The sequence below is a fragment of the Meleagris gallopavo genome, chromosome 1, assembly GCF_905368555.1.
Source record: "Meleagris gallopavo chromosome 1, MGAL_WU_HG_1.1, whole genome shotgun sequence".
NCBI classification, from domain to species: Eukaryota; Metazoa; Chordata; class Aves; order Galliformes; family Phasianidae; genus Meleagris; species Meleagris gallopavo.
In genome coordinates this window covers 159,641,464-159,656,078 of record NC_139404.1, presented here as the reverse complement: position 1 = coordinate 159,656,078, position 14,615 = coordinate 159,641,464, and the positions used below count along the sequence as shown (strand labels likewise).

Below are 14,615 nucleotides of genomic sequence, written 5' to 3'. Positions count from 1 at the left end.
ACAAAATCTAACTACATGCTTAGGATGCAAGAGATCTCCATTTGAACACAGTTTACATGTTCTATAAAATGTATTTGATTTAAATACTTACTGCTTACTAGCAGCATTAGTTAGCAACAAGAAAAACTGCAGTTCTAATACTAATCATATATTTGTTTTCCCAAGCTGTGGAATGAATGACTGAATGCATCATAAATGATTCACTATTTCTTCATTCAATATGTTTTCTAAGCATCTGTCCAAAGTATGCTGTTTTCAGAAACATTTAGGAGTTGATATTTGGCATTTAAAATTCATTTCTGATGAAACTAGAATGAAAATAGAGCTGAAAACACTGAAAGATTAGCATACAGCATGTTAGACAATGTACACAGCCTATCAATCTGTGCTGGTAAGAAAGTGTTTTTCTCGTCTGTAATGTGAAAAACAGAGCTCTTTAACTTCATATTTGTTTGTAAACCAAAAATTTTTAATCTTTCTATATCAGAATGCAGATGACAGTCTTATCTTCTTATCTGCTGCTTTACTTTTGTACAGAGACTGAAAAGGAAATAGTAAAACTGAATGCATATTTAACACATACTTTAACTAATAAAACTGTAAATTATGTCACATTGCAAATTGTTTCATAGCTCTGAATTACCTGTTAAGAACTAATAAGGCAGTGGCCTTCAAATAGTTCCTTGAGGATATTTCTCACACTATTAGAACAGAATATAAAGCTCATTCCTGCAATTTTTTTCTGCCTCAGTAACTGTTACTCATAAAAAAAAAAAAATAATAATAATAATAATAAATAAAATAAAATAAAATAAAATAAAGTAGGACTGTACTATGTGGGAAATTGTGGGGCTAAATACCTTTATTCAATTTAAAATTTTACTAGACATCTCCTTTAAAATCAAATTATTTTCATAAGGAAGATAGATGTTTATCTCCTCAAACCTCAGCACTTTAGGAGAGTTGTCTAAATTAAAGTTTTGTATTACAGCTAGCTGATACTTTACAATTTTTAGTTTTGCTTTGCTTTTCACTGTATTTTACTTGAGTGAGAAGGGACGTACATAGAAATCAATGGCTGCAAGTAGCTGGTAACAAATGCAGTACAGGAAAGGTAGCAGTCAGCTTTCTGCATGTCTCTGATAATACACTTGCACAGTGAAAGGAAACACTCTGTACATTCATCTGCTGATTTCTTTGTGGCAAAGATGCTATTTATCTCTACTCATGACAAACCGCAAAATAATTTTGTGATGCAGGTCACTGCTCCCTCATAGTTCATTACTTTCAATCAGGGGGGGAAATTCTCATGGATTATTCTCTTCATGTGTTTGAGTATTTTAATGAAACCTTCCCCAAATAGCAGCTGGAATAGAAAAATTACAATGAAATCCCAGTCAGCAACCATGGATCTGCCATTGCCTTCCTGGAGGCCAATTTTTGTTCTAATACTGTAGCCTCTCATCAAACATTCCATTAAGATCATGACAGATTTTATATTGTTCTCAATGGACTTTAGTGCAGTTTTGTTTGAACCTGGGTACTGAAAAAATAGACTTAAAAGGCCATAAGATAAATTGCCTTCTGAGTTTTGACACGGGAAAAAGCAAAATGCCTTAATTCCCTTTCCACATTTTCAGGTCTCATCCTTTATTGATATTCAGCCAGGTGTTAGGTTAATTTTGAATCAAACAGTAAGTTCAAAGAGTAATGGGAATCCTAGATCTTTCAAATTAAAAAAAAGCAACAGAAAATGGGAAGACACAGCTGATTATCTCTGTCCATTGCCACTGGGCTCTCTGCCCATTTTCTTCTTTATTTTTTTAATATATTTTTAATTCATTAATTCTAGTGAACTTGCATGGCAAGTTCAGGAGGCTTTGGCAATATAAAGTTTAGGACAATCTCATTTTTTTCATTAAAATGAACTAAGAGCACCCACTTGCTGCAAGATTGTTCAATGGATATTATAAATGAATGAGACGTTTATTTTTGTGCCAGCTCAGCTACCAGTGTTGACAAGATCTGCATCTATTTTGGCAAGTGCCCTGCCACAATGTGGTAATAAAATAGGCCTTTTATACTTGAGTCTAATTTACTTTAGTTTTACTCATTTATTTATTTATTTACTTGTGTGAAAGGAAATTCTGTAAGGGATACTTTGGAAACAGCAAGGTCACGGAAATGTCTGCTGTATAGCTGTTATCAAGCATTTTTCCACTGAGAAAGAATAAGCACATTTTCTGGAGGAAAAAAAAACAAAACAACAACAACAACAACAAAACAGGTGCTATGAATTTAAGATGTCTGATTTTTGAGCATTGTTAGGTTTCAAATGGCATACTTACTGCTTGTTGCTGCCAGCTGTCCGGTTTTGTGTTTTGTTCTTTTAAACAAACAAACAAGCAAACAAAACACAACAAAAAAAAAACTCACTATGCATATTTTACCACAACCTTCAGTGGCATTTCCTAGCTAAAGGCTGCTCATGGAAAGAGAGAAATATACTCTATTAATTATTATTCTGGTTAAAGGCATTTTTATAAGTAATGGTGCTAGTATGGCTGCAGGTGTGATTTCAAACTGGTTTTCTTTAAATGAGTGGAAAACTATGGGAGAAAAATGCTCTGCAAGCAGTACTTTAGTTTTTACAGGCTCATACCATTACATTTTATTACTCATTAATAACATGCCTGAATGAAACAAAGAAAAGTGACAAGAAGAGCAGCACATTTAAATTCAATGAGTTTAATTAAAGAGTTGTAAGTCTGTTTTTGTGAAATTGGAATGAAGATATCTGTCTAGTGTCACAGGAACACATGTTGCAGGATCAGGTTTTACTGTATTTAATAACTCATGGTTTTTTTCCTGTTTGTATCATCTTGAGAAGATATTGGACTTCTAATTCAAATAATAAAAGAGCAATGAAAAGTTCTCCCTTCACATTTACATAGTCTCCTTAAAGAAGAAAAAATGCAGAAGATCCAGTTTCCCTCACACAGAGTATATGTAATACAGAAGCTAGCTCCAAAGAATTAATTTAATTTTTCTTCAGAAATAATCAGTGCCTTTCTGTGAGAAATGAATTTCAGGAATATGTAGTATTCTCATACTTTCATAATACTAAAATAAATGAAAAGAGTGATTATCCACAAACCTTTGACAGCTTGAATTATTTTTTTCATGAAATACAGCTATCAAACTGTGCATAAACAGAAAATATTCTAAATTGAAAAAAGAATATCTATTTCTAATAAGTAGAATGGCAAAGTCTGAGCATTATCTTAACACACTTACATAGACTAAATAGAATCACCATCGATAAGAAGATTTCATTAGGCCCAAGGTGAAGCAATGTGGCATTCACAGTAAGAAAGCAAAAAAAAACTACCTCCAATTGCACTCTGTACTTACTCTGTAAGGCAGGTATCAGCTGCTGCCCAACTTACATCAGTTGAAATAAAATTGTTTGCTAGCAGTACCAAAAAGCATGGCCCAAATCCTCAATGAATCAAAGTGTACTAATTCTGGGAAATAAAATGAGCTATAACATAGCCAGCAGCTAAGCATCTGTGAAATATGTATTTCTTGTAGCAAAAAGAAGCATTATAAGATAGAGAAAATAAATTATTAAGAAAATATATAGCTTTAATTTGCAGACATATAAACACTTTTGGTACATTACAGACATATGATGCCAGAAATCAAAATAATCAGTTTTAAGCATAACACTAATTTATCTTGTTCACACAGAAATCTGATGTAATCATCATACAAAAGATAGTTTTCAGCTCTTAAAACTAAGTGAAAGTGAGACATCACTGATAAATCTGCTGCTTTGCTGCAGAGGCTACAGCAAAGAATAAATTATCGAGAAAATATGCCACCAGTCTGACAAGTCAGATTTTGGATTTAATCCAAAATCAAAGCCAATGAAAAGGAGCCAGGAATGGTAGCCAAAAGTCAGAAATAAGATCGTTCACATGAAATACCAATCCAGAAAGGAGCAACAGTCAGTACAAACTAAGTCTATAATTCTCTAGAATATGAAGAGATTTTTTGTTTTTGTCTGGCAGATCAGATTCAGAAATATCACATGAAAAATCTATTGCACAACCAAACTGATGGAGTACTACCGACATTGCTCAAAGTACAAAAAGTGTTACTTCTGTGATAATGAAAAATTCAGCCATTCCCTTGCTTCCCTGCATCTGGCATGTTTATGAGGATGACCATGGGCTTTTGTCTTTATTTCCTGTAGGAAACATTAAATATAACCTTTCATAAAAATGACCAGCATACTGCTGGAACAAATGATAATGTGGGTGAAATCTGGAGCAAATGAAAGATGGAATGTCACAGCAGTTCCGATTCTCATTACAGTATCTTGCATTCTTTCTCAACAGGAATTGCACTTCTTGTTAATGCCTTTTCTATCCTACTGTGTAAGCTTTATTTGTGAGGTAATAAACATTCTGTATTTTTATTTGTTTATTATTATTATTTTAATAGTGCATCTTAATATTCTTATTCTTTTATTTATCCATACATCAGGACAGACATCTCTCTTTTTGTGTATGTAACTGTCTGTATGCCGATGTGTATTTTATGCTAAAAACAATATATTCAAAATATTCTCTGTTTATCTCATGGACAGTTCTCTGCTCTGGAGCATCCGATGCCCTCTTGTGGTTAAAAAGATTTTTTAACCTTAAAGAATTCTTACTTTCTCCCATTTTTTTTTTTTTTTATTATTATTATTTTTTTACGGTCACTGATCATACTGATTAATGAAAGCTGCAAATGATGTCTATGCTTTTATAGACATGGTGCTAGCTGTTAGTACTAAGGTTTCATAAAAAAGCTGTACATTGAACTTGAGTTTAAAAAACTGTAAACAGCTATCTACAATTACATTAAGTTATAAATTAGCGGTCCTTCACTGCAACCTGTCAATATAGCCCTCGGCTAGCTGTTTCAAAGTTGTCCAAGGTTTCTCAGATATTGATTTGGATTATCCACACGGAAACATCAAATGTTAGAAATCTCCACTGGTTTCTTCTCCAACATGTGCAGGTTAATTCTTCCATTTAATGGGATTTGTACTTCCAAGTTTTCATCTACTCTGTGGTGCTTTTTCCCTTTTCTTAGACAAATGTAAATGCCCATCCCAGTTACTAAAGTGATTGAACCCAAGCTTATTATTGACAGAGCTACTAAAGTAGGCATGCAGGAGGCTGACTCCATTTTTTTATGTGTAGGTTCTACGGATACTTGTGGCTGCTTCTCTTCTATATTGATATCAGACTCCTTTCTTAACAAACTTTCAATGTAGCTCTCATTGCTAACAGTGTCATTGACAAAAAGATTCACCATGACAGTGGAATGGAGTGGTTCTGGATAGCCGTGATCACTAACTTTTACAAGCAGGCGATACAGACCATAGTCATTTTGCATGAGTGACTCTTCCAAGGTGATATTACCAGTTTTAGGGTCAATCCTAAACGACTCTGGTCGGGGGCCTCTTCTTCCTATGATGCTGTATGCTATGACTGCATTCATGCCAGTGTCCTTATCAACAGCATAGACCTCAGTGATGGGAGAGCCAGGAAGGGTAGAAGGAAGAACCAACAAATAAGACATATTAGACTGAGGAAACAAGACCAAAGGAGGGTTGTCATTTATGTCTAAGAGAAGGATTGTTATTTTTGCAGTAGACGACAAGGCAGGATCACCACCATCAACTGCTTCAATCCACAGAACATAGGAGCTTTGCTGCTCCCTATCGAGAGAGACTTTAGCTCTCAAAACTCCTTTTCCAGTATCTATAACAAAAATATCACTTCCATTCAGAACTGAAAGAGCAACCCATCCATTTTGTCCTGCATCAGCATCTGTTACACTGATAACTCCAATTTCACCAAAACCTGGAAAGTTTTCCGGCACAAAAAAGCTGAAATCCTTATTGATAAATCTTGGACTATTATCATTTTTATCCAGTACAGTGATGGTGACAGTTGCTATTGATTCTCTTGGAGGGAATCCAGAATCTACTGCTTTCACAGTATATCTGTATTTCTCTTTTTCTTCTCTATCCAATTGAGTGGCAACTGTAAGAACTCCTGTGGTTTTATCTAAAGAAAAATAGGAAGGAGCATCGGGCCCTAAAAAATAGGACACTTCCCCTCTTTCTCCACTGTCAGCATCTGTAGCATGCAGTTTGGTCAAGAAAGCATTAGGAACATTATTTTCCTCAATCGATAATTCTATCAGCTGTTGAGAGAAAACTGGTGAGTTGTCATTGTCATCCAAAACTTGTATTTTTATTACTTTGTTTACATTAAATCCTTCAGAGTTCCATGCAACTACAGAGATTTCATACAGCTGTTGTGTCTCATAGTCTAAAGGTTTTGTGGTCTCTAACAAGTATTCATTGTTGTATGGCTTGTATGGTGAAAGCCTGAAAGGTCCATCACCATCCAGATAGCAATTGACTTTATATTTTTCATCAGGGTCTTTGATGGTAAAAAATGCTATTGGTGTGTTGATGGGCTCCAGTTCCTTTAAGTATACCACTCCTTCCATTTCATTAGCTATGAAACGAGGGACAACTTCAGGTGGCCTCATCATGACTTTGATGATGGTCACTAGCACCGTGATAACAGCAGGGATACAACCAGGACCATTGCCCAGTATGATCAGCCTGTGAAGCCTTGGAGTGTTCCCATCAACCTTACTGGACAGTGTGATCACTCCTGTACTTTCGTCCAGATGGAACAAGTCTCTTGATGGCTGAGGGACCTTCTGGCTGTAGGAATAGGTGATTTGTGCATTGGATCCAAGGTCCAGATCTACTGCATGGACAGTGGCCACGTGTGTTCCCAGGCTGGAATTCCCATAAAGAGTGATATTGAGCTGTGAGTCACTGAATTGGGGGCAGTTGTCATTGATGTCACTGATGCCAATAGTAAGGGTAGCACTACCCACAAGTGGAGGAGTGCCCCCATCCTCAGCAACAATGACTGTGACGTACTCTTCTCGTGTCTCCCTGTCCAGAGCCCCCATGACAATCAGGTAGGGGGTCCGCTCTCCATTTTCATTCTCCTCCACATCCAGGGTGAACACACCATAGTTATCTCGCAGACGGTAGGTCTGGACACCATTGGTGCCCACGTCAGGGTCAAGAGCAGGGTGCTCGATAGCCAGGCGGGTGTTCACAGGTGCATTTTCAGGCACTGAAAGGCGAATGTGGGGCATAGGGAAGCGGGGAGCATTGTCATTGACATCACGGATAGCAATTTTGACCTTCACCAGGCGGAAGTACTCCTGTGGCAGTACCAGCACATCCAGCAGAAGCAGACATGAGTCAGGTGAGGATGAGGAGGAGGACAAGAATACAGTATCTGCCTCTCCAGGGACAGTGGCCCCACCACTCTCCATGCACAGAGCCTCCCTGTCAATCTCCAAAGCCGAAGTGTGTAGCTCTCCAGAGCGGTTGTCCAGATGCACATACTGTCCTCCCAAGCCACGAGAAGCCAGAGTGAAGGAGAGGGGAGGCTGGGCAGCTGCAGGGCTCTGCCCCCCAGTCATGGGCAGCTGCAGATCACGGGCTAGGCTTCCAATGAACACGCCGGCAGGCAGCCCCTCATTGAGGCTGTAGAAGAGTTCGGTGGCACGGCTGTAACTGGCAAAGCAGTTGAAAGGTCCAACGAAGAGCAGGAACAGGAACAAGTGCTGTGGAGAGAGAAGCACAGAAGTGTGGGGGGAGAGTGGTGTTAGAGAAGGAGGAGAAGCAGGAGGCAGCCACCCCCTGCCCACCACCTCCCCTACAGCTACTGTGAGCTGGGAGTGCAGCATCTGCAACCAGAAGCCATTATCTCTCCCCCCTCTTTTTCCCTCTCTCCCCTCCCCCACTCCAGTACAGCAGCTACTCCCAGGGCATCACCATCTGTACCCTCTAGGCAACACCAGCTGCACTCCCCACAGCACATACTCCTTGCCAGGGATGACCCAAGGGCATCAATACCCCCACCATGCAGCACTCCCGATGAGCCACTGGAATGAGCCCTCTTCTCACCCTCCCCATCCCACTGAGCTTCTCCCCTTTCCCACCAGCAGCACTCGCCCTTCCACTTCGAGTAGACCCTCAAATACTTTCTTCCCAACTCCCCTTGTTTCAGGAACGTGAAACAAGTCTGTGGTTCCCCTCCGCTCCAAAGCTTCGCTCTTTCCGCATGCCCGGGCTACCTACAGCCCAAGCCCAACCACGGCCCACGGCCGCCCCCAAGCTCCAAGCTCCGCCGGGCACCAGCTCACATCGCGACCCGTGCAGCGGAACCGCGGAGCGACAGCGCGCTGGAAGTTGCCGGCGTTGGTTGGTAAGCGCGTCCTCAGTCCTCCGCGAAGGGAAAAGGACTCCCGAAGTAACTTCGGGTGTCGTCGCCTCCACGGGGGACTTTTCCTCCTTCCCCCGATTATTTTTATTATTATTATTATTATTTTATTTTTTTTACCACCCTTTCCCATCTTCGCAGCTACAACGCGCGTCGGCAGCAACAACAAAACTTTTAACGGTAGCTCTGATCTGTGGAGATCGGAGACGAGAGGGAAAATAAAATAAAAATGAGAATAAATAAAATACCCCCAAAACCTATATACATATGTACATATGCGCCCTAATAGATATCCGAATTTTGCTGCTGCGTGCAAAGTCGGGCTCGGGAGGCAGGACGCGGAGCCTCCCCTCCCTCCGCCCCAGCCCTCACCTGTAGGCTGCCGCGGGCGTTGGGGCTGCTGCGACCGCCCGGGGACCCCATGCCCGGCCGCCGGCTGCGCCCGAGCCGCCCGCCCGCTCCGCCGCCCGCCCAGCGCCTCTCCTCCCCGCGGCAGCTCATTCCCTCGCCGCCGCCGCCGCCGCCGTCGCGCTGGGCTGGGCTGCCGGAGGGCACCGCCCACGACACTCCCCCTCCGCTCGGGAGGGCCGCTGCGGGGAGGGAGGGCGTTCAGCCAATAGTCACGGGCGGGCAGCGGGTACTCAGGGAGCGCTGGACGCGGTGGAGCGCTTGTGTCTGCGCGGTGTGGGCTGTGTGTGGAAGGAGGCAGTGGGACCAGCAGGGGATGGAGGTGTTCCTGTCTGGAAAGAGGAAGCAAATGTATCTAAAAACTAAATGAGCAAACGGGTTGTCCTTCTTCCTGTGGAATGAGGACTGTGTTCAGTTATGAACCTATCGCTGCAAGAAAGTCGCTGACACCTTGGTGTTTGTCCAGAGAAGGGCAATGAAGCTGTGACAGGTCTGGAACACAAATCTTAGGGGGAGCAGCTGAGGGAACTGGGATTTTTCAGTCGGGAGAAGAGGAGAATCAGGGCAGACCTTATCGCTCTCTACAACTAATTGAAGAGAGCTTGTGACGATGTGGGAGTAGCCTCTTCTCCCAGGTATCAGCAATAGGATGAGAGGTAATTGTTTCAGACTGCACCAGGAAAAGTTCAAGTTGGACATAAGGAAAAATTTATTCTCCAAAAGAGTAGTCAAATGTTAGCTGCCCAAGGAAATGGCAAAGCCACAGTCCCTGGTGTTGTTCAAGAAACATGTAGATGTGTCACTGAGTGACATGGTTTAGTGTGCATAGTGCTGATGGGTTGATGGACTAGATGACCTTGGAGATTTTTTCCAACCTTAATGTGTCTATGATTCTCTGATGTGCTGTGGATGCTAGCGGGAAGAGCAAGAAGTAGAAGCTGGCTCAACTTGAGTGTAGACAAGATCTCACGACTGCAAAAAATGGAAGTGTTCTGAGGATTTTACTACAAGTGGGTTGGAGGAAGGTGCACAAATTAGGGCTGCAGGGGCAATTTCCAGCTGTCTTGGAACCCAGTGGAACCTTGTGGCAGAAAATCATGTGTTCTCATTTTATCATATCCAGTCTCTGTTGGCTAGACTGTAAAACTACCATAAAACTAGGCATTAAATTATTAGCTATTAAGAATCAATGAATAGTGCCAGACCAGTTACACATTTCCTTAACATCTTGGGCTATCAAAAGGATTGCTAACCTGTACTGTGTTAGGTACTGGCTCTCTGCAAAGTCTCTGTCTTTAGCCTTAAAGTAAATGTTTAGTGGTCTGAATCCAGGCTGCTGCTGAGCATTCAAGAGTTACAATTCTGGTAGGCAGTTGCATTTATCAAATAAAGTGGAGCTACCTGTCATGAAAGTAAAGGTTGCGTAAGAAACTGAACTGTCTAAATCACCTGGTCTGAGGACAACCTTCAGCATCTCTCCACCCTTCATGGCAAGCACAAGCATGCAAGCATTTGACATCAGCTCGGACACTAAAGACAGACAGGAAAGCAAAAACTTTTCTTTAAAAAAAAAAAAAACAATTTTTTTCAAAGAATCATAGAATCACAGAATCATTAAAGCTGGAAAAGACCTTTAATATCATCTAGACTAACCATCAACCCATCATCACGATGCCTACTAAGCCATATGCCTAAGTGCCACATCTACCCTTTTCTTGAAAACCTCCAGGGCCAGTGACTCCACCACTTCCCTGGGAAAACTGTTCCAATGCCTTTCCTAATATCCAACCTGAACCTTCTCTGGTGCAACTTCAGGCAATTACTGCTTGTTCTTAGCACTGTTGCCTGGGAGAAGAAGCCAACCACCACCTCTTCACAACTTTCTCTCAGGTAGTTATAGGGAACAATAAGGTCTCTCCTGAGCCTCCTGTTCACCAGACTAAAAAATCCCACTTTCCTCAGTTACTCCCCATAAGACTTGTGTTCCAGATCTCTCACCAGCTTTGTTGCCTTCCTCTGGACACGTTCCAGGGCCTCAATGTCTTTCTTGTAGAGGGTGCCCAAAACTGAAGACAATACTTGAGGTGTCATCTCACCAGAGCTGAGTACAGGACCATGATCACATCCTTGCTCCTGCTGGCACACAAGCCAAGATGTCACTGGCCTTCTTGGCCACCTGGGCCCAATGCTGGCTCATGTTCAGCCAGTTCTCAGCTAGCACCTCCAGATTCTTATCTTTCTTTTTCTCCTAAACTGCAGTTAAAATCACAGTCCAAAAAGCTGCACAGAACTCATTGTCTGAATTAAAGATTTGCCTTATTCTTCCAGAAGTCAGTGGCAGCAGAATTAGGCTCCGTTTGATTCAGTGGATCTCTTTGAAACATACTATCATTTTAATATCAGTTTATTTCCAAAATGACATTTACACAATAATCATACATGATTTAAAGAGCAGAGTGTCAGAGCACTAATAAAAGGGCTAGCTATATTTATTATTCACTAATCTTCAGGTTTTGAAACTCCTCAGTATGTACTGCCCTTACTGACCTTGTTTATATCTTTACCATTCAATTTTAGCAAAAGTAGAACAGGCAGTACAGTCTATACAGTTCACAGCAAACATGTATAATTTAAGAGAGCAATCAAAGTACCCAAGTCCTTCACTAAATTCTCATTCATGTGAACTGTTCTGCAGATCATTCAGTTTGAAAGGTGCTCATAAACTCAAAACACATTCCAGTTAGTTTAGCTGGACATGACAGATGCTTTTAGCTGACTCACATCTGCTCAAATTTCATTCATTTCAATGGAAAAATATTGACTCATTTGGATTTCAGTCAGATTTTGACACTGATTTATGTGGAGTTTGAATTCTGTAGATTGATTATAATCTTAGTTTTAGTGAATAAGTAGTTTTCTTGCGAATGAATCTGAAGTCCCTGTAAAATTCTATCTTAAACTTTTATTTTCCACTGATATCTCAGTTTATTTCCTTTTCTTATCACCTTAAAATTACTGACCTATTATTGTATCGTTTTTCTTAACCATCGCAGCCACATTTCCCTGAGGTTTCTGATAGCGTAGGTTATGCCAATACTATTACAGCGTTCTGTTTTTCATTGTACTTGATACATTTTATTTTGTTAAAGCACAAGTGTGTAACAGCAGAATTTAAAGTGTACCAGAGCAGCTGGTACCTCTATAATATTTTATATTTTTAGACACTAGCAACATCTAGTAAGACTTAGAGGATCCTTAAAGAGTATTGTATCCAATAAATGAGAGAATCATGTTATAGAATGGCTTGGATTGCAAGGGACCTCAAGGATCATGAAATTCCAGCCCCCCCTGCTATAGGCAAGGCCACCAACCTTCACATTTAGTACTAGACCAGGCTGCCCAGGGCCCCATCCAACCTGGCCTTTCTCCTATTTAAGGAGAAATAATGCAGCTGTGTATAGCACATGGGATATGGGATGAGGGGTGGGAAAGATGTGATGGAGTGCATTCATTCCTGGCTTCTTTTTTTGATCTGTGAGCCATTCCCAGAGTCCTGGGAAAACACACACATATTTCATTATATTTCTATTTACAGGCATGTTTTCTGAAGATAAAATGTCAGCAGTTTTTAACCTCAATCCCATCTCATCAAATTTAGCTTAATGTATCTTTTTAGATTGCATTTTACCATGTCAAATCTTATTATCACTGAATATATATGTATTTCAAAATTACATTGCTTTGCCCACAGTGGTATTGCATCCAAGATTCTGGTTGTAATTAGTGACAAAGAAGGAACAAGAAGGAACATTTCTGTAAGATTCCTGAAATGTAACAGATTCAGGTAAACAACAAAACAGAAGAGTGAGTTCACATGACAAGCCATCCAGGAAGTGCTCTGGTTATTCATGAACACACTAGAAGAAGTACATTATTGCTATGATAAAATAGAGTACTAACTTGACTTAGCTAATTTGGATGTGTCAGGTATTGAAACTGAAATGGCTTGTTTTTTTTTGAACAGTGTTCCAGTGACAGATGGAAATATTTCCAGATTAATCAATCAGAAGAAATCACTTCTGAAAGGGAATCTGAAATGCTATTTATTTATCTGTTTGTTTATTTATTTATTTCATGTCTGGCAACTCTGTCCAACTTTTACAAGTGACAAGGATGCAGACGAGTATAGTCCCTTCAACCTCACATAAAATCTCTTATCTGTTATAGCCTGTGGTTGTACTGAACAAGGTTGTGGTGTGAAAGACCCCATCCATGAGATCTGCTGATTGAGCTGACAACAATGGTTCTGCTGTAGTCGGTGTGACCATTTGAGCTAGGTGCTTTTCACTGGGGAAACTTGCTCAAACTGAGTGAAATCACTGGAGTTAGTATTGATTCCTAGTGACAGTAAAGCTGAGAGAGGTTCAAGACCGTATTGACACACTGTCACTTCTCTGAAGAGTTTAAACTGAAGAAGATACAGGGCAAATAAGGGAGGTCCTTTCATCTCCTAGAGAAATATATTTTTTGTGTCTTTGGTACTCAGTAAGGAAAATGGCTTAAATCCTAAACTTCCTGTGCAGAATAGTGCATTACTGTGAGAAAGATTGTATAAATATTAGATAGTGGCCTTACTTGCAGAAGTGCCAAGCATCTGGTGCTCACATTTATACTGAGAGCTGTGATCATTCCATGTCACTGTGTATCAGACTGAGAACGATCATCCTGCTTTCAGCATAGAGCAGGAGAGGGGCCTTGGCACTGCTTTCACTTGTAACACTGAAAGATGGTCCAAAACTTGGCGTCCAGGTTAGATTAAGCAGCAGCGGAGCTAGAAAGTGAATATCACTTTGGAGTATGCTTCTCTCAAATCTCCAGTTGTTTTTAAGGGCTTGTTCTTCACACACTCTTGCAAGGTGAACTTGCAGGGTTCAACTCAGCAGTCTTTCATGAACAAAATCCTTCTTGCAGTTGTGATATCCTTACAATAAAGTAGCTAGTACATGAAAGTGGTTTCTAAACTTACAAAAAAATACACTGTAAGAGAAAGTAATGCTTGACAGAAAAGCTGAAAAACATAGATAAGATTTTTCTTTCTAGTTATCACAGCTGTTGGGGACTACTGTGTTGAAGTATCACACATATCAGTTGTTAAACACTAGAAAAGACCATCTGCATTTGATATATCTGACCATCTTTTTCCTCAGATTCCTTTGTGGTTTCTTAAACATACAAATTCTTGGTTACGATGCTTTGCATATATGCACAGATGTTTTGCATGTGTCTTGTTTTGTTTTTTTTTTCCCCTCTGGAAAAAACACCAGTATATTCCAATAGGGAGAAAGATCGCCTTCAATATATTTCTAGTCTGACCACATTATTTTTAAAGAAAGAAACAATTTAACTCAAATTATATTCTGTATTATCTCTCTTTTTTTTTTTTTAACCAGTATTCTTTACTCTGTATTACACAGTGTATTAACATTCACTTTTACCTTATTTTTTATGTAAAGCTTAAAATAATAGCGATACAGCTTTTGATTCGTACAAGCCAAAGTACAGACTAAGATGCAGTGCAATATTTAGAGCTAAAAACTATTATTTATATGACTTTTCTGATGGCCCTTATCAAGTTAGTTCATGGACAGCATTCCTGCTTCTTCCAACCCACTTTCTACATACTGCTTGCAAATTACAATGAAGTCATGTTTAATTGACTTTTCTTTAAGACATAGCTCTCAAGCTGAAGTTATAACCTTCTCATGCCAGAAATGAGAGCTGTGAGGACCATATTGTTCACAGTACTGGAGAATG

General features: G+C 40.1%; 1 protein-coding gene across 1 annotated transcript; it reads right to left on the bottom strand.

Annotated features, from left to right (window-relative positions):
- Window positions 1-2,645: 2,645 nt before the first annotated feature.
- PCDH20 (protocadherin 20) lies at window positions 2,646-8,947 on the bottom strand. The gene is made up of 2 exons (XM_031552050.2): window positions 8,766-8,947; window positions 2,646-7,734 (listed from the first exon to the last, which is right to left on the bottom strand). The coding sequence occupies exons 1-2, from the start codon at window positions 8,892-8,894 to the stop codon at window positions 5,032-5,034; spliced, it is 2,832 nt and encodes a 943-aa protein (XP_031407910.2). The 5' UTR covers window positions 8,895-8,947; the 3' UTR covers window positions 2,646-5,031.
- Between the last annotated feature and the right edge of the window lie 5,668 nt (window positions 8,948-14,615).